The 22,215-nt window shown below is 46.5% G+C and overlaps 1 protein-coding gene across 5 annotated transcripts in view; it reads left to right on the top strand.

The window, feature by feature from the left end:
* BCL6 (BCL6 transcription repressor) overlaps positions 1-14,680 on the top strand; it is a 35,396-nt gene extending 20,716 nt beyond the window's left edge. For 3 of the 5 annotated variants that reach the window (XM_084847792.1, XM_084847791.1, XM_084847793.1), the window contains exons 4-10: positions 406-627; positions 1,350-2,336; positions 6,773-6,954; positions 8,125-8,292; positions 10,170-10,324; positions 11,603-11,740; positions 14,026-14,610. In XM_084847792.1, coding sequence (XP_084703918.1) covers positions 406-627; positions 1,350-2,336; positions 6,773-6,954; positions 8,125-8,292; positions 10,170-10,324; positions 11,603-11,740; positions 14,026-14,169 — 1,996 coding nt within the window. In that variant the 3' untranslated portion in view covers positions 14,170-14,610. Of the gene's footprint in view, positions 1-405; positions 628-1,349; positions 2,337-6,772; positions 6,955-8,124; positions 8,293-10,169; positions 10,325-11,602; positions 11,741-14,025 lie in introns of all 5 variants that reach the window. The other 2 variants (XM_084847794.1, XM_084847795.1) reach the window with 2 other exon arrangements.
* Positions 14,681-22,215: the final 7,535 nt, after the last annotated feature.

The following is a 22,215-nucleotide window of genomic DNA, read 5'->3' as shown; positions in this document are numbered from 1 at the left end:
ATGGCGGCGGTGGCAGCCGGTCGAAAGACCGGCTGCCGCTCCCGCCTCGCTCAAACACCCGCCGAACCGCCGGCCGGACCAGCCACCGGGAGGGACATTTGGCGAAGGTAAGTCCTGTCCCGGGCGGGGTGCGGGGTGCGGGGGGGTGCGGAGGATTTCTCCCCGAAACTTGTTCGGGGGGCCGAACACGTTGGCGCTCGGCCCCCCGAAGTTTCGGGGAGAAATTTTCCGCCAACCCTAGCTGTGAGTAACTGCAAAATGTTCCACTCTACCAATGCAGCAGATAACACGAAAGGTTTCGTTAGGACCATTCTGGATCCTGCCTCTTCAGGTCCACCCCAACCCACGCTCTCTGCCTGAATCTAAATATTTCTGGCTCTCATTTGTTTATTTCCTTTCTTCCAGTGGTCTTTTCTACAGCATTTTCACTGATCAGCTGAAGTGCAATTTGAATGTCATCAACCTGGATCCTGAGATCAACCCTGAAGGATTTGGCATCCTCCTTGACTTTATGTACACCTCCCGCCTCAACTTGCGGGAAAGCAACATCATGGCCGTCATGACCACCGCTCTTTACCTGCAGATGGAACATGTTGTGGATACATGCCGAAGGCTTGTCAGCTCTAGGTGAGCCACACCACGTTAACTGGACCTGGGTGCAATGCATAAATTGAGTGGGGCAGTCTAAATCTCCCTGTCGCCATGGATTTTTAATGTGCTTTATCCCCAAGTAAAGGGTATGCATGAGGGACCAAGGTTGTCTCCTTGAGGGATCCCAACGAAAAAGAGTGCTGATCAACATGTTGTCCCTCTGACATATGGACCAAGTCTGTAGAATAAGAATATGTAGACTGGGTCAGGAATTTTCTTGCCTTGGCAAACTTGCCAGAGTCCAATACTGACTCTTTAAGCAGCTGAGGGGGTGGTACAAGACCATTCTGTTTGGACTGGTTTCTGGATCAGGGTGCTGTTTGCTGTGTGGTTGGTTTGGCTTATCATAATAAAAAAGACTTCAAATGTTGTGTCCTTTGTAAGAGAAAGTGTGAAGTAAAACCCACATACATTTCGAGAAGGCTGTTCCAAGTTTGGAAGCTGGTGTCTAAACCCAAATTACACTGCAGCGATTCAGCCCTTTGCTCATTATGCTTTTCGGAAGAATGTTTTGTGCTTTTTATGTAACTCCAAGAAAGACCTTTTCTAAACCTAGGCACGGATGATCCCAGTCAGTTCCCACTTTTAGCAGTCTGGCCATTCCCACTTCTGCAAAGCAGGAAGAGAAAAATGAGATCCGTAGCAGGGCCATTATCTATAAACCCTCTCTTTCCTCCCCCCTCCCTTGCCATGTTCAGTGAAACAGAGATGGTACCTGGTGTGAAGACTCCCCGGGAAGAATTTTTACCCAGCCGGATGCTGAGCCATCCTGATATGATGGCGTACAGGACAAGAGAAATGTCAGAAAATAATATGCCTCTTCGGAATGGGCCCATTTGTGATGGGAGGGCCTTTGTCCCTGGCTTGTACAGTGGCCTGTCTGGGTCCCCCATCTCCTACACTGGATATAACCCCATGCCTGTCAACGGCTACCTCTTCTCAGACGAAGAGTTACGAGAGGCAAGGATGCCCCTGTCGGATGTTTCGAGAGCCAACCCTTTCCCAAGGGAACGCCTGCTCCCGTGCAACAGCTCCCGGACAAGCACCACAGAATACACCAGATCTGTCACTGACGTCTCCCCCAACATGTGCCACACCGCTGTCTACTCTCCAAAAGAAGCTGCTGCCGAAGAGGTCAAAAGTGATGTGCACTACAACACCACCGCTGGCCCAAAGCCCGCTGCCCCCTTGGCCCGGAACAATGCCTACTTTGCCTGTGACAAAGCAAGCAAGGAAGAAGAGAGATCCCCCATGGAAGATGAGATAGGTCAACACTTCGAGCCAACCAATGCACCGATGAACCGCAAGGTTCTCATCAGCCCCCAGAGCCCCCAGAAATCGGACTGTCAACCCAATTCACCAACTGAGTCCAGCAGCAGCAAGAATGCCTGCATAGGTCAGAGCTCCAGCTCTTTGTCGGCCAAGAGTCCCACTGACCCCAAGGCTTGCAACTGGAAGAAGTACAAGTTCATTGTACTCAACTCACTCAACCAGAGTGCCAAGCAAGAAGGCCCTGAGCAGAACGAGCCAGGGACTCTCTCCCCACGGTCCTACATGCCCTCCTTGACTTGCCAACAGTCAATAGAGCCTGAGAATTTAGATGTGCAGTCTCCAACCAAACTGAGCATCAATGGCGAAGACTCGACAGTCCCTCAGGCAAGCAGGCTGAACAACATTGTTAACAGGTAAGACGGGTGGGAGGGAGCCACGGGTTGTCAGAGTTTATTATGAGTTACCTTAAAGTTGCCTTCCCCAACCTGGTCCCAGGGCATAGTCTGAAGGCACAGGAGGCAGCCACCTTGTGGAAGCTCAGCAGGTTGGTGTCTGGTCAGTGCTTGGAGGGGAGATCACCTGGGAACCACATGCAGCCACCTTGAGTTCCATGATAGAAGAAAAGTGGGATATAAATGTAAACAAACAAACAAACAAACCAGGTGTCCAGATGTGTTGGACAGGAACTCCCATCACTCCCATCCAACACATCTGGAGGGCACCAGGTTTGACAGAAACTGGAGGTGGAAAGGATGGAGAGCCTCAGCTCTCTTTCTTCACCGTTCCATCCACCATTGAGGCTGTGGCCAGCAGCACAGTGCAGCCAGGCCTTCTTTCCTCAATTTAGCCCTGCCCCATGTTCACCTAAATAAAATGGGATGTACAGGCCCTGAGAAGGCAATAACTTCCTTTTTCCCCACTGCCACCACCCATCTGCTCACTTGGGTTCCATGTAACTTCCTTTTCCTCCTCCAACCCCATGTCTGGTTTTGGGGATCAAGCTTTGAAAACTCTTTGCTCGCTTGCTCTCCCTGCCCTTCCTTGGCAAACAGGTTTAAGTAGAAAGGGTTCCTTGAAGGAACAGAGCATGAAAATCACCAAGCTTGACTGAGTATAAAGTTGTTTCCAAACTACAAAATATGCATTTTGTCTGCTTGGATTTCTGTAACATCAGAAATACACAAAGAGTAAACGAAAAAGTACAAAACCTTGTCATTATCCCCAGGTGGTGATTAAATCACCACCTGGGACATTTTATTATTTATTTATTATTAACATATATTGTTGTTGCTCAGTTGTTAAGTCGTGTCCGACTCTTCATGACCCCATGGATCATAGCACGCCAGGCCTTCCTGTCCTATTAACATATATATATACCACCTTATTTGCTAAAAAGCCCATCAAGGTCGTGTACAACTATTTAAAACAATGAAGTCTTTAAAACAATTAAAAAAACATTAAAAACAGTAAAACATTAAAGCTACAGAATCTAAAAGGCTACATTTAAAAAGATGTGGGGTTTGTTTTGTTTTTTTAAAAAAGTATGGTGAGGTAATGCCCAAAGGGGGAGAAAAAAGGAAGCTGGGTGATTAGATAGACTTGACTATGTCCACCTGACAAGTGAGATGGTATCCCTTATTCCCACGCAACTTTGAGCACTGAGCTGAGAGCAACCTGTCTGGGCAGCAGGTACCCTTGAAAGGAAGTGCATTTACTGCATGTACTATAAGGACGAACTCCTACCATCTCTGTCTATATGTGCCACCGATACCAGCTTGACTAGCTGATCCAGTGTAGACTTTAATATTTCTTGGGTCTGTATAGAAAACTCTAGCTTCGCAGATGAGCTTTCTCTTGTATAAGTGGAGTCCACTAGCACATACAATGCAAATGAGGACGCACCGAAGGCATTCCTAAATGTCATGTGTTGTTTAAGGAACTGGTTTTGGTCAAATTCATTTTGCCAAGCTAGGGGTAACCATGAAATAGAAGCCATTCTAGATCTTGACATTGAGGGAATTTCTCACCTCACACTTTTGTTGTTGTTGTTGTTGTTGTTCAGTCGTTCAGTCGTGTCCGACTCTTCGTGACCCCATGGACCATAGCACGCCAGGCCTTCCTGTCCTGCGCTCTCTCCCGGAGCGTGCTCAAGTTCATATTCATTGCATCCGTGATGCTATCTAGCCATCTCATCCTCTGCCGTCCCCTTCTCCTTTTGCCTTCAGTCTTTCCCAGCATCAGGGTCTTTTCCAGGGAGTTTTCTCTTCGCATTAGGTGGCCAAAATATTGGAGCTTCAGCTTCATTATCTGTCCTTCCAATGAGCACTCAGGGTTGATTTCCTTTAGGATGGACTGATTTGACCTCCTTGCAGTCCAGGGGACTCGTAAGAGTCTTCTCCAGCACCACAGTTCGAAAGCATCAATTCTTCGGCGCTCAGCCTTCCTTATAGTCCAGCTCTCACAGCCATACATTACTACTGGGAAAACCATAGCTTTGATTAGACGGACCTTTGTCGGCAAGGTGATGTCTCTGCTTCTTACTATGCTGTCTAGGTTGGCCATAGCTTTCCTCCCAAGGAGCAAGCGTCTTTTAATTTCATGGCTGCAGTCACCGTCTGCGGTGATCTTGGAACCCAAGAAAGTAAAATCTGTCACTGCTTCCATTTCTTCCCCTTCTATATGCCAGGAAGTGATGGGGCCAGATGCCATGATCTTAGTTTTTTTAATGTTGAGTTTCAAACCAGCTTTTGCACTCTCCTCTTTCACCCTCAACAAGAGGCTCTTTAGATCCTCTTCGCTTTCTGCCATTAGGGTGGTATCGTCCGCATATCGGAGGTTGTTGATAATTCTCCCAGCAATCTTAATTCCGACCTCTGATTCATCCAACCCGGCATTTCTCATGATGTACTCTGCATATAAGTTAAATAAGCAGGGTGACAATATGCAGCCTTGTCGTACTCCTTTCCCAATTTTGAACCAATCGGTTGTTCCATGTCTGGTTCTTACTGTTGCTTCTTGACCCTTGTACAGGTTTCTCAGGAGACAGGTAAGGTGGTCTGGTACTCCCATCACTTTCAGAATTTGCCACAGTTTGTTGTGATCCACACAATCAAAGGCTTTAGCGTAGTCAATGAAGCAGAAATAGACGTTTTTCTGGAATTCTCTTGCTTTCTCCATGATGCAGCGAATGTTGGCAATTTGATCTCTAGTTCCTCTGCCTCTTCTAAACCCAGCTTGTACTTCCGGTAGTTCTCGGTTCGCATACTGCTGAAGCCTAGCTTGTAGGATTTTGAGCATCACCTTGCTGGCATGTGAAATGAGCGCAATTGTGCGGTAGTTTGAACACTCTTTGGCGTTGCCCTTCTTTGGAATTGGAATGTAAACTGACCTTTTCCAGTCTTGTGGCCACTGTTGAGTGTTCCAGATTTGTTGGCATATTGAATGCAGCACTTTAACAGCATCATCTTTTAGGATTTTAAATAGCTCGGCTGGAATACTGTCATCTCCGCTAGCTTTGTTGTTACTAATGCTTCCTAAGGCCCACTTGACTTCACTCTCGAGGATGTCCGGCTCAAGTTCAGTGACCGCACTATCATGGCTATCAGGGACATTCAGATCTTTCCTGTATAGTTCTTCTGTGTATTCTTGCCACCTCTTCTTAATCTCATCTGCTTCTGTTAGGTCCCTGCCTTCTTTGTCCTTTATCATGCCCGTCTTGGCACAAAACATTCCCTTGAGATCTCCAATTTTCTTGAAGAGATCTCTAGTCTTTCCCATTCTGTTGTTTTCCTCGATTTCTTTGCATTGTTCATTTAAGAAGGCCTTCTTGTCTCTCCTTGCTATTCTCTGGAACTCTGCATTCAGTTGGCTATATCTTCCCCTTTCTCCCTTGCTTTTCGCTTCCCTTCTTTCGTGAGCTACTTGTAAAGCCTCATCAGACAGCCACTTTGCTTTCTTGCATTTCTTTTTCTTTGGGATGGATTTCGTTGCTGCCTCAATTTGGTTTGGTCACTGACATGTTCACATTCTGAGCCTGTGGCTGAGACCAAAAATTTTCCTTTCCTGTATAGCTTTGTTAAGATGCCCAATTGTCAGCAAAGATGATAAAACTGGAAGTAAATGGCTGACTTGGCAATATTGACTTCCCTTTGGGCATGGTATTGGAGGACAACTTCCAGTATCACATCTTCACTCAAGTGCTGTTGAAGCTCTTCTCCCCAAGCCGGAACAGAATGCCACGTGCCACACGTGGAAGCCTGGCCTTGCGCAGCCCAGCGCCCTCCAGAGGTGTTGGGCTGGAGCTCCCATAATTCTCAGGCATACTGGATGTCAGCAGCTAGCACTATTGACCTATGATGATGATTAATTTCTATACTGCTCAATAGCCGGAGCTCTCTAGGCAGTTTACAAAGATTAAAAACATTAAAAATACAGTACACAGCGATTAAAAACATCTACATAAAAACACATGAACAGACAATGTACACAAAAGAAACATATATCTAAAACAACTTCAAACAAACAATCTCAAAAACAAACATAGCCATAAGACATTCCAGAATCAATTAAACACACCATATACTGTTGAATGCCTGGGAATGCCTTCTCCAGCCTGGTACCCTCCCAATGGGGATAATGGGGATTGTAGTCTGACACATTTGGGGGGCCCAGGTTATCATGGATCATGTTATTCTTTCTCTCTCTCTCTCTCGCACATGCACACGCACAGCATTTCTATCCTGATATGGTATTGCTAGCCATTTACCCCTTCCACACTACCCCCCTGGAACAAATTGCGGCTTACTTATAGACTCTAATTACGTCATTTATACCATTATTTCCTGACTAGGTCACTAGATGGGTCTCCTCGGAGTAGTGAGGGCCAGTCCCCCTTGTACCTGCATTCGTCTAAGTGCAGTTCCTGTGGTTCACAATCGCCCCAGCATTCCGAGATGTGCCTTCACACCCCCAGCTCAAATTTCGGAGAAGAAATGGGGGAAACGCAATCTGAATATTCGGATTCCAGTTGCGGTAAGTCCAGTAAATCACTTCAGCCGTTCCATTTTAACTTATTTGAACCATGAACAGCTTGACTCTGATTTCTCCTACCCCACCCCCCAATGCACAGGTTAGGCACCCACAAACTGAGAAGCCCATCTTTTTTCAAATGGCTCAGTTTGGATAATAAGCTGGTGGCTTTCAAAGTATTGAAACACATTCATGTCATAAGTCAAAGTCATCTGGTTGTTTCTGGAGTCTGGTTTTACTCTCCCACCCCCCGCCGCCCTCTTCTGTACTCAGGGCAGCTTTTTCTCATGTGTCATCCCTGCGTTCCAAATATTGCTCGCAAGAATGGAAAGAAATCTGGAAGGTTTTGAATTCAGATTCCAAAACTAAAAACACAGGAATCCAATACTCAGGAATCTTTTTTAAAAAATGGATTGAAAATTCTGCACAGTTGAATGAAATCATCTACATTTTTAATTTTGCTCTAGCTCCAGGAACATCCAGTTAAGAGCCTCATTTTAGGGGTGGCAGCGGGGGGGGGGGGATAGAGCCAACTGATCATCCCATTGGATCACATGGTGCTGTACAAACCTCTCTCGCCAGGGCCAGACATGTTTCTCTATATTTCTGAGAGCAGGCCTGGCTCCAGGTTGGTGTGTGTGTGTGTGTGTGTGTGTGTGTTTTGGGGGGGGAACTGTCCTTGGTGGCCTGCCCTGGTAGCATCATTCCTTCTCCACTGGCACCCGCTCCCCAGCAGAGTGCCCAGCCCGTGAGTCTCTGTTGGTTGGCACCATCATGCTACTGACGCCAGCCAGTACGTTGGCTCTGTGGGGCCTGGAGCTCTGCTCAGCGCCGCTACCACCCAGCACACTAGCATCAGCTGCAGTGGCAGTACTGGCAGTCTAGGGACAGTGTGGCCTGCCAGGGCCCCAGCATTTGCCCTACCACGCCAGGGGTCAGCGCCAGGCCTGCCTAAGATGATGGTGCAATTTGCCACTGGTCCCGGGCAAACAGCAGCTAGCCCTGGGCAAGCATTTCTGCAGAGCATTGGCCGCGGGGTTCCCCTGGAACTCCAGCTGAGTGTTCCCGCCCGCTCCCACCCCGAGCAACAGCGCAAGCAACCCCTCCGTGTGCGTGCTTCTGTGCTTGCTCATCTCTCTTGCCATCCCCTCTTCCTCTCTCGGTCTCCGACAGAAAATGGAACCTTTTTCTGCAACGAGTGCCACTGCAGGTTTTCGGAAGAGGCTGCTCTCAAGAGACACTCCCTCCAAATGCACAGCGACAAGCCCTACAAGTGTGACCGTTGCCAGGCCTCCTTCCGCTACAAGGGGAACCTAGCCAGCCATAAAACCGTTCACACAGGTACAGCCTCCTGAAGGGCACATTGAGCTACCGTAGGGGCCGATGCGAGGCAGTTGTCTGTCAGCAGGGGCGGTTGACCTGAGCAGCAGTGCGGCCTAGAGTCCGAGCCCTGAGTTTGAATCTCTGCTCTGCTGCTTACTTGCTGGGTGACTCTGGACAAGTCTCTTGGTCTCTGTTTTCCCATCTGCAAATCAGGAACGGGGGTGAGCTGTCTCACAGAGTTGTGGAAGAGAAGAGCTGCATTGGAGAGATGGCAGAGCAGGGCGGAGAAACCTGTGGCCATCCCAATGTTGCCGGAAGCCAACTCTAGCCTGGCCAGTGGTGAGGGAGAGTGAGAGTTGTAGTTTAACCGCACCTGGAGGGCCACAGGTGTCCCCGCCCACATGGCAAATTCAAAATAAGTTATTTGGGGGGCTCGCCTCTAAAGAAACTCTCCTGTCCTCACCTGTTCACCCTGGGTGGATTCAGGTGACCAGAATCCATGTGTTAATTACTTCGACTTTTGCCATGTGGTGTCTTCTGTAGCATCTGGACATGTGGCAGACTTGGTCTCTAGAGCCCTCGGCCGCCATTTTGAAATCCAGGAAGCAGGGAGGTGGCCATGCCAAGAGCCAGGTGTCCACCTTTCCCCGAATGGCTGGCGGAGATGGAAGTAAACTCTGAAAACTTCTGTTCCTTCAGTGAGAGGAAAGGCGGAAGGACTGCTAGAGCGAGTTCGCAGCCGTTGTAAGAGTTTGTCAGCCTCAGGCAGTGTTGAGGTGCCCTTGCTCAAGAGCAGCCTTCCCCAACCTGCCCCCCAGATGTGTTGGACTACAACTCCCGTCATTCCCACACATTAATGGCATTAGTACAAAACATATGGACGGCACCAGGCTAGGTTGGCTGCTCAAAACATTTAGCTTAGGGTGAGGGTAGGACACTTCTCTGCCTTGCAAAGCCTTTCTGTTTGTAAAGCACTCTGTGATCTATGGCAACAAAAGGTCCTGGAATGCCCAGTGTCGTCTGGGGAAGAGAATGAGCATTGTGCGAGGAAGTCACCAGTTCATATGACCTCACTTTGGCCAGGAACTCACTGGCTGGCCTTAGCCAGCACACAGTCTCTTGGTCTTGGCTCCCTGTCTGTAATATGGGGACAATGCTGGCCTACCTAACAAGGTCATTTTATTACAAGGCTTACTGAGATAAGAATGTATGTGAAGCACTTTGACGACTTCAGAAAAGTGCTACATAAATTTAAGAAGCAGTACAAAAGAGGGGAAGCAGAGACTAGGGGATGATGCTCTCTCTCTCTCTCGCTCTCTGCCATTTGTTCTACAATGCCAGAGGCTCTGTATTAAAACAGGGAAACAATGTGTGCGAAATTTTCAGCCAGCTTGGATAAATCAGCCTAATTTAATTGGGCGCCAAAACATGGCTCTTGTGCAGAATTGCAATTTAACTTTTCATATTTGGGGAAGGAGGCACGTAGATGCTGGGCTTGCATGGGTAAAGGAAAGATCAGTGTATAGGCCAAAAGGCAAGACATCCAACCTAGCATCCATTTGAGCTTTTGAGAAGTCCAAATACTGAGGACTAGAGCCTTTAAAAAAGCTGCTGTCCTGTGAATAACCCACACATCTCATTTTAAATCTGCTGATCCTATGCTCTTGTTTTGCAGTAAGTTCACGTGAAATCATTGTGCTGATCTTTTAGGTCAATTTGTTTAAGGCTTTGGTGATAGAGTTTTGTGGTGCTCCACAAAGATGAGGTGATGTGAACATCTAAAACATATACAAGCTGTGGGGTCCCCTCTTGTGGGTGGGTTGTACAGAGTGTTCAGCTTCACAGCAGAACCTTTTCAGGAGCTCTGCTTTTTTTTTATTGTGGCACTAAAACAGGCTCCGTTCTGTTTGTCGAGACAGGCGAGAAACCGTATCGCTGCAGCATCTGTGGGGCACAGTTCAACCGGCCCGCCAACCTGAAGACTCACACGCGGATCCATTCGGGAGAGAAGCCCTACAAATGCGAGACCTGCGGGGCAAGATTTGTCCAGGTTTGTGCACATGATTACGGACGGCTCTTTGTTAGCTTGGGCGAATGTTCAGCCTTCCAGAACCCTTCTGCGGAGCATCGCTTAGTGCCCGGGTGTGCCCACCTAATTTCCGTGGTTCAGTCTCCAGCACCTCCAGTTTAAGAGAATCACTGGTAGAAGAGTTGGGCAAGGTGTGTGTGTGTGTGTGTGTGTGCGTGCGTGCATGCATGCTCTCCACATTCTTCCAATTCTTCACCAATTAAGTGGACTTTTATTGTGGATTTGCATTAATTTCTCTGCTGTTTGCATAGCTTCATTCTGGCTTTGCTAATCGTGGTGATTTTGATCCCACCGACTGCACAGAGCCAGAAGAAAGGCATGCAAGTTGCTATGCTGGGCACTGAAGCCCTGCCTCCTTCTACGATGGCCTTGTAGGCCCCTTCCAACCCCATGATTCTATGATCTATGACCCTTCCAGTCCCTGTGTGGCTTCTGCAATTTCAGCCGGTGTCTCCCCTCAGCCTTCAGTCGGGGAACCTGTGGGTTTTTAAAATGAGAGTTGAGCTTCTCAAGAAGCTGGGCCCTGCTTCTGGAATTGCATTATGTGCTGTGTGTGTTCAGTATTTCTATAGAATCCCTAACTATACTATACCTTTGCTGCATTGCGTGGTATGGTCAACATGGTCGAATGGTCCGTCACCAAGGAGGATCAGCTTCCATGGGGATGCATCCACTGCATGGTGTCATGTTTGTGGTCCTTCATGAAACACTGTGCTGTGTTGGTTGAATTCATGTGGGTGTGTTTTAGCTATGAATGACCATTGTGATTGTGGTGGTTGTGAATGTGATGGTTATGAAGATTATGATTGTTATTGATTGTGCTTGTGGGCCCACTCACCCGTTTGTGGTGTGGGGGGTTAGATTTGCTTAGGTGGGTGTGATTGCCCCCTGGGTGCCCTCTGTCACCCTGGCTTCTACTGGAAAAATGTGGGCCTGTTTTGTTTGAAGACCAACCAGCACCATTCAGCCCTAGCAGGGCAGGTTGCAATCGCTGACCAGACAATTCTTCTTGGCTCCAAAGACTCTGAAGTATAGAAACCCAGCAAGATCTGGTGTGGAAACAGACCGGCCTTCTAAGCGTGGTAGAAGTGGTTTGGACAGACGGCAGAGAATCGGCGTTGAAACTACTTCAACCACGCTTCAAACACCTGCTGGTCCTCACCCACAGACAGAATGCCCAGGCAAAGCTTCATGTGATGCATGGGGGCTGCTTCTCTGACACCTCTGTTTCTTCGTTAGGTGGCACACCTCCGAGCTCATGTACTAATCCACACCGGCGAGAAACCCTATCCATGTGAAATCTGTGGTACACGCTTCAGGCACTTGCAGACGCTCAAGAGTCACCTCCGGATCCATACCGGAGAGAAGCCCTACCATGTAAGTGAAATAGTTCATGCCCTGTCCTGTTGCAATCTTGTAAACCGTATGCTCCTTGGGGCAGGGATCTCCCTCCTTGTTCCTCTGTGAAACATCATCCACCACATAGGTAATGCTATATAAATAATTCTCCTGGAGGCATTTGGCTGGCTGCTCTTGGAAGCGGAATGCTAACCGAGGCTGACCTTTTTTTTCTATAGAGACCCAAACTGGGCTCCCCCATTACTAAACGCAAGGATTTGGACATGGAACCAAGATTCCTTTTGTCTGTAAGCGGCAGGCTGTTGCATGCCAATGCTGTGCTTGCTTCACATGGATGCTGAGCTTAAACCGCTACCATGTTTGTGTCAAAAGTCCTTAAGGGAGCAATCCTATGGCCACTAGTCAGCGGCTAGACGGCCATAGGATATGCGGTTTTCTGGGAACCAACGCTCCGAGGTCAGTTCTCGGAGAGCCAACCTTCCCCCCCTTCTGCTCTGCCTCACAGGCAGCGCGGAGCAGCCCTGCACTTCACACTCGGAAGAGGAGCGCGGAGTGGCCAAAAAGGGGCGTTCTGGGGGGTGGGGGCGTTCTGGGCTGGGGAAGGTGGAAATGCCGTTACAACACATCCTTTGTGTTGTCCAGCAGCCTCCTCCCCCGCTCCATCTTCCCGCGGCTAGACCGCCAAAATCGGCTGTCTAGCCGCAAACGCCAGGTAGGAGATGCATGGAGGGAATGATCTCCTCTGTACTTCTCCTGCCCTGCATTGGATAGGTTCGGAGGTGGCCGCCTACCCCCATAAGATTGCGCCCTAACAGTGCAATCCTATGCATGTTTAGACAGAAAAAGTCGTACAACTCCCAGCATTCCCCAGCCAGCTATGCTGGGAGTTGTAGGACTTTTTTCTGTCTAAACATGCATGGGATTGTGTCTTCAGTGAGCTGTCTGCCTGTCTATCTATAATTGCATTCTATTGTTGCCCAATGTCAAGAAATCTTAAGCTTCGTTCAGGCATTAGCCATCTGCGGGGTGAGGTGGGGGGATACCTCCTGGCCTCACCCCCAAGATTGCCCTGCTTGCTGAGCTCCAGCCCTCTGACTTCTGCACGTTGGACAAAGGTTTAGCAGAGCAGCTGGCCACAGTCATGCAGGTGGCGCCAGCACGCCATCAGGAGCCCCAGCGCACAGGCCTCTCCCTTGCATGGAGGATCGCCCCCGTGTGCCACTTGCTCCCCCTTCTGACCTCCGCCCACACAGGGTGGCAGCACAGCAGAGCGAGGGCTCGAACGACAGCACTTTCTGAGTGGCAGGGATGGCATCCCCCCCTTGGGGCTTCCCTGTTCCCGCTGAACTTAGCCGCAGTCCTCACAGTGGCGGGGAGGGGGGGGCGTGCGGATTTTCCCAGCAACGATGTATAGTTGTGTGACCTGCTTCTGTTAGAATGCAAAGTCTTTTGGGGGGTCCTGCTCTGGAATGGGCAATGAAGACCCACTAGCTTTATAAAACCTGGTAGAGGTGAAAACTGCTGGAGTTGGTTTGTTGATGTGCATCAACACAGCTGCCTGCATTTTGGGGCTCCGCTCGGGGGCATGGCTGTTAGAGAGCCAGCGTGGAGTAGTGGTGAGAGTGTTGGACTGGGACTCGAGGGACCCGGGTTCTAGTCCCCACTCAGCCATGAAGCTCGCTGGGTGACTTTGGGCCAGTCACTGGCTCTCAGCCTAACCTACCTCACAGGGCTGTGAGGATAAAAGGGAGAGGAGGAGGGTCACGTACTCCGCCGTAGGCTCCTTGGCGGGAAGGCAGGATATAAATGTAACCAACAAGCAAGTAAATATGGGCGCTGTCATGAAGAGCGCCTGCATTTCAGGATTTACCATACACCACTGTAGATGGTTGAAGCCTGCTGGGTGGTCATTTTGGGGAAGGGGCTGGCCCTACACCCGCACAGTCATGAATGCACAGAAGGTAATATGGGAAGGAGCCTGTGGTTAAGACACAGATCGATTTTCACACTTCTACATGGGCATAAACAGTCCTGCAGCCAGAAGCATCCTGTTGTTTTGAGAGGAAGCACATACTTGTCCTAGGAGAGGCATCCTTCTTATGTGCGAGGGGAAGGGGGGAAATGCCTAAGACAGTGTTTGCCATTTGTAGTTCTTAGAAGTACTTGCATTACATTTTTTAAAAATGCCATGCACTTTTAATTGACGGCACCTTTTTTAGGCCCAAAAAGTTTCAATGAACGCTACAGCCATAACTGATTCCTAATAACTTCCTTTGATTTTTTCCTCCCACCCCCACCTCCAGTGTGAGAAGTGCAACCTCCATTTCCGCCACAAAAGCCAGCTGCGCCTCCATCTCCGCCAGAAGCATGGCGCCATCACAAACACCAAGGTGCAATACCGCGTCTCCACGGGAGACGTCACACCAGAACTCTCCAAGGCTTGCTAAAGATGGACATGTTTCTGTGGTGGGCGGAGGACAAAGGGGGTCAGATTGGGTGGGAGGAAGGGGGTGATGTCCAAAGGATACTTGTAACACTTTAGAAAAACATTTCTTTCTTTTTTTGTCACACAATGGAGTGCCTCTAGAAGCCCCGAGTGCAGGTAGAAAAGAAGAAAAAAAGAGACGGGTTTTATGTTTATGTTTATTTTTGTTTCCCAATTATGTGAATTTAAAAGTATATATATATAGTCAGATCTGTCTGTGTGTGTGTGTGTGTGTGTGTGTGTGTGTATGTGTGTGTATATACAAGAGAGAGGTTGGCAAAAGAACTCTCTTTAAAAGTCTGTGCAGTGGATGGTCAAAAGTTCGACCCTTCACAGCCAGAAGCTGAGGAATGTATATCATTTTACGGGAACAAATTTTATTTCTTTTTATGCAAAACTGTGTGTTTTTAACAAAAGAGAAAGAGATTGTATATCTATGTTATAAGAATGGAGAGGGCTTTAACTTTTTAACCAAAGGTGAAGAAATCTATGGCAGAGTTGTAAATCTATGAATATATATATACATATACATATACATATACATATACATATATATATATATATATATATATATATATATTATAAACCTTTAAAAAGATATATATATATATATATATAGATATCTATATAGATATATATTGTGTATGTATGTGTGTACATATATGTATGTATGTGTGTGTATATATATATATGTGAGTGCGTGTGTGTGTGTGTATATATATATATACACGTGTGTGCGTGTGTGTGTGTGTGTGTGTGTGTGTATATATATATATATATATATATATATATAAAAAATACATTAAAGTCTCACGTTTGGTCTCTGCAGGCAGATGACTGTTCGGAGAGTCTTTATTGTGACAGAGCACTTAACAAGATATTTTAAAAGTATTGCATCTGTATTAGTGAGAAAATATTTTGTCTAAGAGCATTGAGTGTGTATTTGTATTTTTTTGCAAGTGAAGGTTTACAATTTACAAAAAAAAGTGTATTAAAACCAACAAAGCTGCAGAAGGAGTTTAAAATAATATAAAGTGTAATTTTGTTTTTTGTGAGTTTTTTTCCAGTCTGTATATATGTACGATATTTGTTTGGGGGTTTATTTTTGTTTTCTCACAGTGCCTTTCTTTTCAACTAAATTAGAGCCCAGTTTGAGGTACGATCTGATGTTGCTAGGGAGGGTCAATGCAGACTCTTGATGGAGAATGTCAGGGTTTGGTTTTTTTTTCTTTTTTAAAAAACAATCATTTGGTCTCATTTTATACACTTGTGTTACAATCAGTCAGTCTCGGGTGACAGGGTTTGGGCTGCATCAAACTGCATTAATGCATTCTGTAAAATATAGCTGTACAAATTCAAAAATAAAACAGCAGAAAGCAACCATGACACTGTGTGCTATGTTTCCTTTTCTCCGCACAAGTTGCTGCCTCTTCAGAAGGGTTTCTCCAGGCCGGTTCAACTTCTGATGCAACCTTTGCAAACACCTGAGCAAATCTTGGAAGCAATTCCTTCTATTCAGACTGAGACACTTCTAGTCTATCTATATTTCTTGTCCAAACCCTACTTCATGTCCAAACGCTATCCATCTGTGTGTCTGTCCATTGCTAGTACTATCTGTTCGTTTTCTGCTCGTAACTTTAGAGATGCTTTTGAAATTCTTCTCTGAATTTCTCCCTGGATTTGGAGTTCAGAAACACATGTTGGAAATACATGTTGCAGGCAGAACTGTGGAGTTCCACATGCAAAACGTGTGCTCTGCCACTTAACTGCAGCCTACCTTCATCAAAATTTATTTATTTACTTACTTAGGATATACTGCCCCACATCACAAGATTTCAGAGTGGTGAACAGCAGATATAAAAGAATAAAGCACCATGTTAAAACAATTAAAACATTTTAAAAGAAACAATTATCAATGTACATGTCTGCACTTGACAGAACACTGCAATCATAAAAAAGCAAATGTGAAGTCATACAGATGACTTTATCAAGACTCTTCGAGTGGCGTTCTTACCAAATGCACAGAAGCATCAGTAAAACACCACACAAAAATCCTTGCTGTCGTCATCCTATGTTCCTCACCCAGTGTGTGTGTGTGTGTGTGTGTGTGTTGCAATGTTTTCTCAATACACACACATGCGTCAGTATCAGTGGGACAGGGTGAGATGCAAAGGAACAGAAACCAGCATCAAAAAGCACAGGCTCCAATTATGCAGTTCTAGACATTCTCTTTTGTTAAACCAGAATTCAAAAAGAAAGGAAGCTTGCAGGGTAGAGAAAACCAGAGATTCTATACAGCAGGGGCACCAGCCAGCATGGTCAATGGTCAGGGAAAAGGGGAGCTTTGGCCCTCCAGGTGTCGCTGGACTACATGTTTCTCACCCCTGCCATACAGGAACAGAGAATCTATCTCACTGTCACATAATTTAGGTGTGATTATCCTCTTTTTTCTTCATATTTCTTCTGTTGCAAAAGCATGCTGTTACCAACTGTAACAAATTTTATGATTTGTTTAACAAATTATAAACAAATTTTGTAACAAATACAAAAACTGTGTATTTATTCTGCTCATAAGAACATAAGAAGAGCCATGCTGGATCAAACCAAGGGTCCATCTAGTCCAGCATTCTGTTCACACAGTGACCAACCAGCTGTCGACCAGGAACCCACATGCAGGGCATGAGCACAACAGCACCCTCCCACCCATGTTCCCCAGCAACCGGTGTACATATGCTCACTGCCTCTGGTACTGGAGGTAGCACATAGCCATCAAGACTAGTACCCATTGATAGCCTTTTCCTCCAGGAATTTGTCTGACCCCCTTTTAAAGCCATCCAAACTGGTGGCCATCACTACTTCCTGTGGTAGCACATTTCATAGTTCAACCATGTGCCGTGTGAAGAAGTCCTTCCTTTGATCTGTCCTGAATCTCCCACCAATCAGCTTCATAGGAGGACCCCACTGGGTTCTAGTATTTTGAGAGAGGGAGAAAAATGTCTCCGTATCCACATTCTCCACACCATCCATAATTTTGTAGACCTCTATCATGTCTCCCCTTACCCTCCTTTTCACCAAGCTAAACAATCCCAGCTGGTGTAACCTTCTCTCATAGGAGAGCTGCTCCAGCCTTTGATCATTTTAGTTGCCCTTTTCTGCACCTTTTCCAGCTCTACAATATCTTTCTTTAGGTGTGGTGACCAGAACTTTACACAGTATTCCAAGTGTGGTCGCACCATAGATTTGTATAGGGGCAGTAAGATGTTGGCAGTTTTATTCTCAATCCCTTTTCTAATTATGCCTTACATGGAGTTTGCCTTTTTTACAGCAGATGCACACTGGGTTGACATTGAGCTGTCCACCACAACCCCAAGATCTCTTTCCTGGTTGGTCACCGCTAGCTCAGATCCCATCAGGCTATACTTGAAGTTGGGATTTTTTTGCCCCAATGTGCATCACTTTACACTTGCTCATTCTCTACTTCAGCCTTCCTCAACCTGGTGCCCTCCAGACATGTTGGACTACAACTCCCATCATTCTCAACCAGCATGGCCAGTGGCCTCCCAGGCCTCCTTCAAACCTGGTACTGGGCCTGCTTAGCAATAATTGATCTCTCACCTTGGACTTCTTATTTTCATCGTCCTTCTGCACATGTTACCTGTTTTGCTCATCATTTCATGTGTTCCTGATTATATTCTGCCATCCCTTCCATTTCCCTGTTCTTGTTAATCTTCTCTCTCCACACCCCACAGTTATTCTATTTATGTGTTTTGCATCTGTCTCTCATAATTTAGATCATAGGCTTTCAAGGTTAACCCTTATAAGAATCTTTTCTCTTTTTTTACAGCATCTACTTATCGCAAACGCTGTAACAACGGCACCAGCTGATGTTCTGGTGTGGAGTACGTCAGTCAGTTTCCACGGTACATGTTCAAATTACACAAGTGAGCATCCAGAAAACAAACAAAATGTAATAATGAGCACAGCCTCTCCCAACCTGCTCTCCTCCAGATGTATTGAACTGCAACCTCCATCATTCCCAGCTAGTATGGCTATTGGCATGTTCTTAAACAAGAAATGTGCACAGCCGATGTTGGCCACCCCATGTTTAAATGTAAACCACAGTTCCAAAGCAGAGACGCATCTTTCATAATGGAATCAATGAAGACCAAGTTTGGTTCTTCGGGTGATGTTTTCAATAGTTCAGCTGTGAGTTTTACCATCTCACCCCAGACACTGATGTTCCTGGAAGACAAAGGACCGTCTCTTGACAAACTTGTCTCCAACATAAATCGCCCTTCATTACAACGGACCTTGGGTGCTTGACAGAAACATCCATCATCTTTGAAACCTTTCAGCAAACAAGATTAGAAACTTCAGGCTTCAGGACAGACTGAAGTCTGGAGGTTGCAGAGGCCTTTGATATCAAATATAAGGCAAAGGTTTATCAATCCAGATCTACCCTTTGTTTGTTTTGGAGAGGAGACTGTAATACGGGCAGGGCTAAGACCTCTGTTGCAGTTCACATTGGAGGGGAAGGGGTTCAAGTCTTTGGCCTGTCTCTTCACTGAAATGGACAATCAATAAAGCAGTTTTTGACAATTATATAGTTCAGTCTTTCCCAACCTGGTGCCCTCTAGACGTGTTGGGCTACAACTCCCATCATTCCCAGCCAGCATAGCTGCTGGCCTTGGCTGGGAATGAGTTTACAGTCCAAAACATCTGGAGGGCACACGGTTGGGCAAAGCTGATGTAGTGTCTAGAGAGTTAGAATCATATGCAACATAGAAAAGGACACAGATTTACGCTAGGCAGTAAAACATGTTTTCTGGATAGAAGGGAAGTTTATATTTTGAAATGTAATTATCTCAAAATTATTTACTGAAAGGGACACTCCAATTACAACATCCATTCAAGCAAAGTAGTTCATTTACCCAAATTGCTCTTATCTACTGTGGTGAGCTATTTGTATAGTGCTGCGCTGAATTCTTTTCCTGCATTTTTTATCATTCTAATTCAATTTGATAGACAATGAAAGAAAAATTTAAATATATGTCATTGCTATTCTGGTAGTACAATCATCCTGAACTTTTTTCCCACCATACAATACAATACATATTACAATGCATATTGTATGCATCAGTCAATAAGACATCCCTTCTCTGAATCACTTGAATAAGGTACATTTTCACAATCGCTTATATATGCATTATGCTTCTTGGGCAAAATTCAAAAGTTACCAGTCAATGATTTCCCCTTCTTTATAGATCCTTAGATTTTTACGAACAACTATGGGAGGAATCCTATGTCCCCTAGACAGTAACTGAGAGACATAGCATTTTTCAGTTTCCTGGCTCCGAGCTCAAGGCCAGGAAACTGCAGTCCCTGCCCCCTCGGAGCTGGTGCAGAGAGGACAGCACCAGCAGCCTCTCCATGCTCGTAAAAAGGAACAGGGAGACGGGGAGAAGGGGGTGTTCCCAAGGGAGGGGAAGAGAGAGGGGTGGCAATCCTACGATCTTTCCTATGGCCACGCCAGCCACCTTCCCACCTCCTCCCCGAAGCTTCCGCTAGATGGTGAAATCTCCCATCTAGCTGAAATGCAGAGAGGCAGGGGTGAGGCGCCTCCCTCTCTGCAATGGAAACTTGCAAGCTTCCAAGTTTGGGGCCTTATGAGTGCCCAAGGCACAACCCGAAGGACTGCACCATAAATCAAGTTATTCTTATTATTACATTTGTATCCCGCCTTTTTTCCGCTTGCAAGGAACCCAAGGCACTTACATGGTTCTCCTCCTCTCCATTTATCCTCACAACAACCCTGTGAGGTAGGTTAGGCTGACAGCCAGTGACTGGCCCAAAGTCACCCAGTGAGCTTCATGGCCAAGTGGGGACTAGAACCCGGATCTCCAAAGTCCCAGTCTGGCACTCTAACCACTACACCACACTGGAAAACAAAATTGAGTATTGGGATATATGGTTTCTGCCTCCAAAAATTAATAAAGGACATTCCATTTTTTTACAAATGTATCCCCTCTTTGTCTATTTTCTGCAGTTCTACTATAATACAATTTGATAGAAAATAAATTACTAATGAAAAATAATTCAGAGGAGAAGAAAATGTTGCTGAAATTCTTGTGGGTGGGGTGGGGGGTTCTTCCGCTTACAGTAGTTATCAGATGGCTGAGGGGGTGTATGCGAATGTTCTGTCTTTCATTATACGATCATCTCTCTGTCAGTCTGCAGCCCCCTGGCTTCCTGCACTTCAGTTAAAGCCCAGGGGAAGATTCCATGTGGTAACTCCGCCCATGTGGCTTTTTCAGATTAGGAAGCGTGGGCAGCCAGGGAGGCTGCAAAGTGATGGAGAGGTGTGTAACAGAAAGAAAAAGAAAACAAACACACACACGGCACTAGAGTTGCCAATTACACATCACCAACAAAGAGGACATCCATTGACACATGTACACAAAGACGCCACAGGATTGCACAAACAATGCACATAGTAATTTATATTTATACATGCACTTTTAGAAATAATTACTATAATTTATATAGAAATACAGTACATCTGCCACAGTGGGGAAGACTGTGACCAGGTGACCTGTGTGGCTGCTTGGTCCCTGGCCAGGTGGTCACTGTTGATGCTCTCCCTTCTTGTGCTTCTATGTCTTTAAACTGGGCTTGGATTGGACAGCGCTTCCGATAGAGGGTGCCTTCAAATAGAGAGCTGTCCTCTGTAAAGAAGGACACCTGGCCATCCTACAAGCACCCTTGGCTGCTTTGCAACAGTGACGCTCAAAAAACCCACACCAAAAGAAATGGAAAAGACCCTGGGAATGAGGCAGAAAAACAGAAGCCTCTTCTGTGAGGGAAGAAAACTTTTGAGAAATTAGAATCATAGAATAGTAGGGTTGGAAGGGGCCTACAAGGCCATCGAGTCCAACCCCCTGCTCAATGCAGGAATCCAAGTCAGAGCATCCCTGACAGATTACTGTCCTGCCTCGTCTTGAACACCTCCAGTGTGGGAGAGCCCACCACCTCCCTAGGTAACTGGCTCCACTGTCGTATTGCTCTTACAGTCAGGAAGTTTTTCCTGATGTTCAGCCGGAATCTGGCTTCCTGTCACTTGAGCCCATTATTCCGTGTCCTGCACTCTGGGATGATGGAGAAGAGATCCTGGCCTTCCTCTCTGTGACAGCCTTTCAAGTACTTGAAGAGCGCTATCCTATCTCCCCTCAGTCTTCTCTTCTCAAGGCTAAACATGCCCCGTTCTTTCAGTCTCTCATCATAGGGCTTTGTTTCCAGTCCCCTGATCATCTTTGTTGCCCTCCTCTGAACCCTCTCCGGTTTGTCTGCATCCTTCTGAAAGGGTGGTGCCCAGAACTGGACACAGTACTCCAGATGAGGCCTAACCAGTGCTGAGTAGAGGGGAACTAGTAGTACTTCCTGGGATTTGGAAGCGATGCTTCTATTAATGCAGCCCAAAATAGCAGTGGCCTTTTTTGCAGCCACATCGCATTGTTGGCTCATATCCAGCTTGTAATCAACAACAATTCCAAGATCCTTCTCGCTTGTAGTGTTGTTGAGCCACGTATCCCCCATCTTGTAACTGTGCATTTGGTTTCTTTTTCCTAGGTGCAGAACTTGGCATTGATCCCTATCACATTTCATTCTGCTGTTTTCTGCCCAGCACTCCAGTCTATAAAGATGACTTTGAATTTTGTTTCTGTCTTCCAAAGTATTAGCTATCTGCAAATTTGATCAGCATTCCCCGCACCTCCTCATCCAAGTCATTAATAAAAATGTTGAAGAGCACTGGGCCCAGGACTGAGCCCTGCAGTACCCCACTGATTACTTCTCCCCAGTTTGAGAAGTTCCCATTGAGAAGCACTCTTTGAGTCCGATTCTGTAGCCAACTGTGGATCCACTGGATCATTGTTTCATCTAGCCCACTTTGAGCTAGTTTCCTCATCAGGAGATCATGGGGCACTTTGTCGCAAGCTTTGCTGAAGTCAAG

This window comes from Heloderma suspectum, chromosome 3 (assembly GCF_057233095.1).
Source record: "Heloderma suspectum isolate Gila_16-S chromosome 3, 16-S_ref, whole genome shotgun sequence".
In the NCBI taxonomy this organism is placed as follows: Eukaryota; Metazoa; Chordata; class Lepidosauria; order Squamata; family Helodermatidae; genus Heloderma; species Heloderma suspectum.
This window is presented reverse-complemented; position numbering and strand designations above follow the sequence as displayed.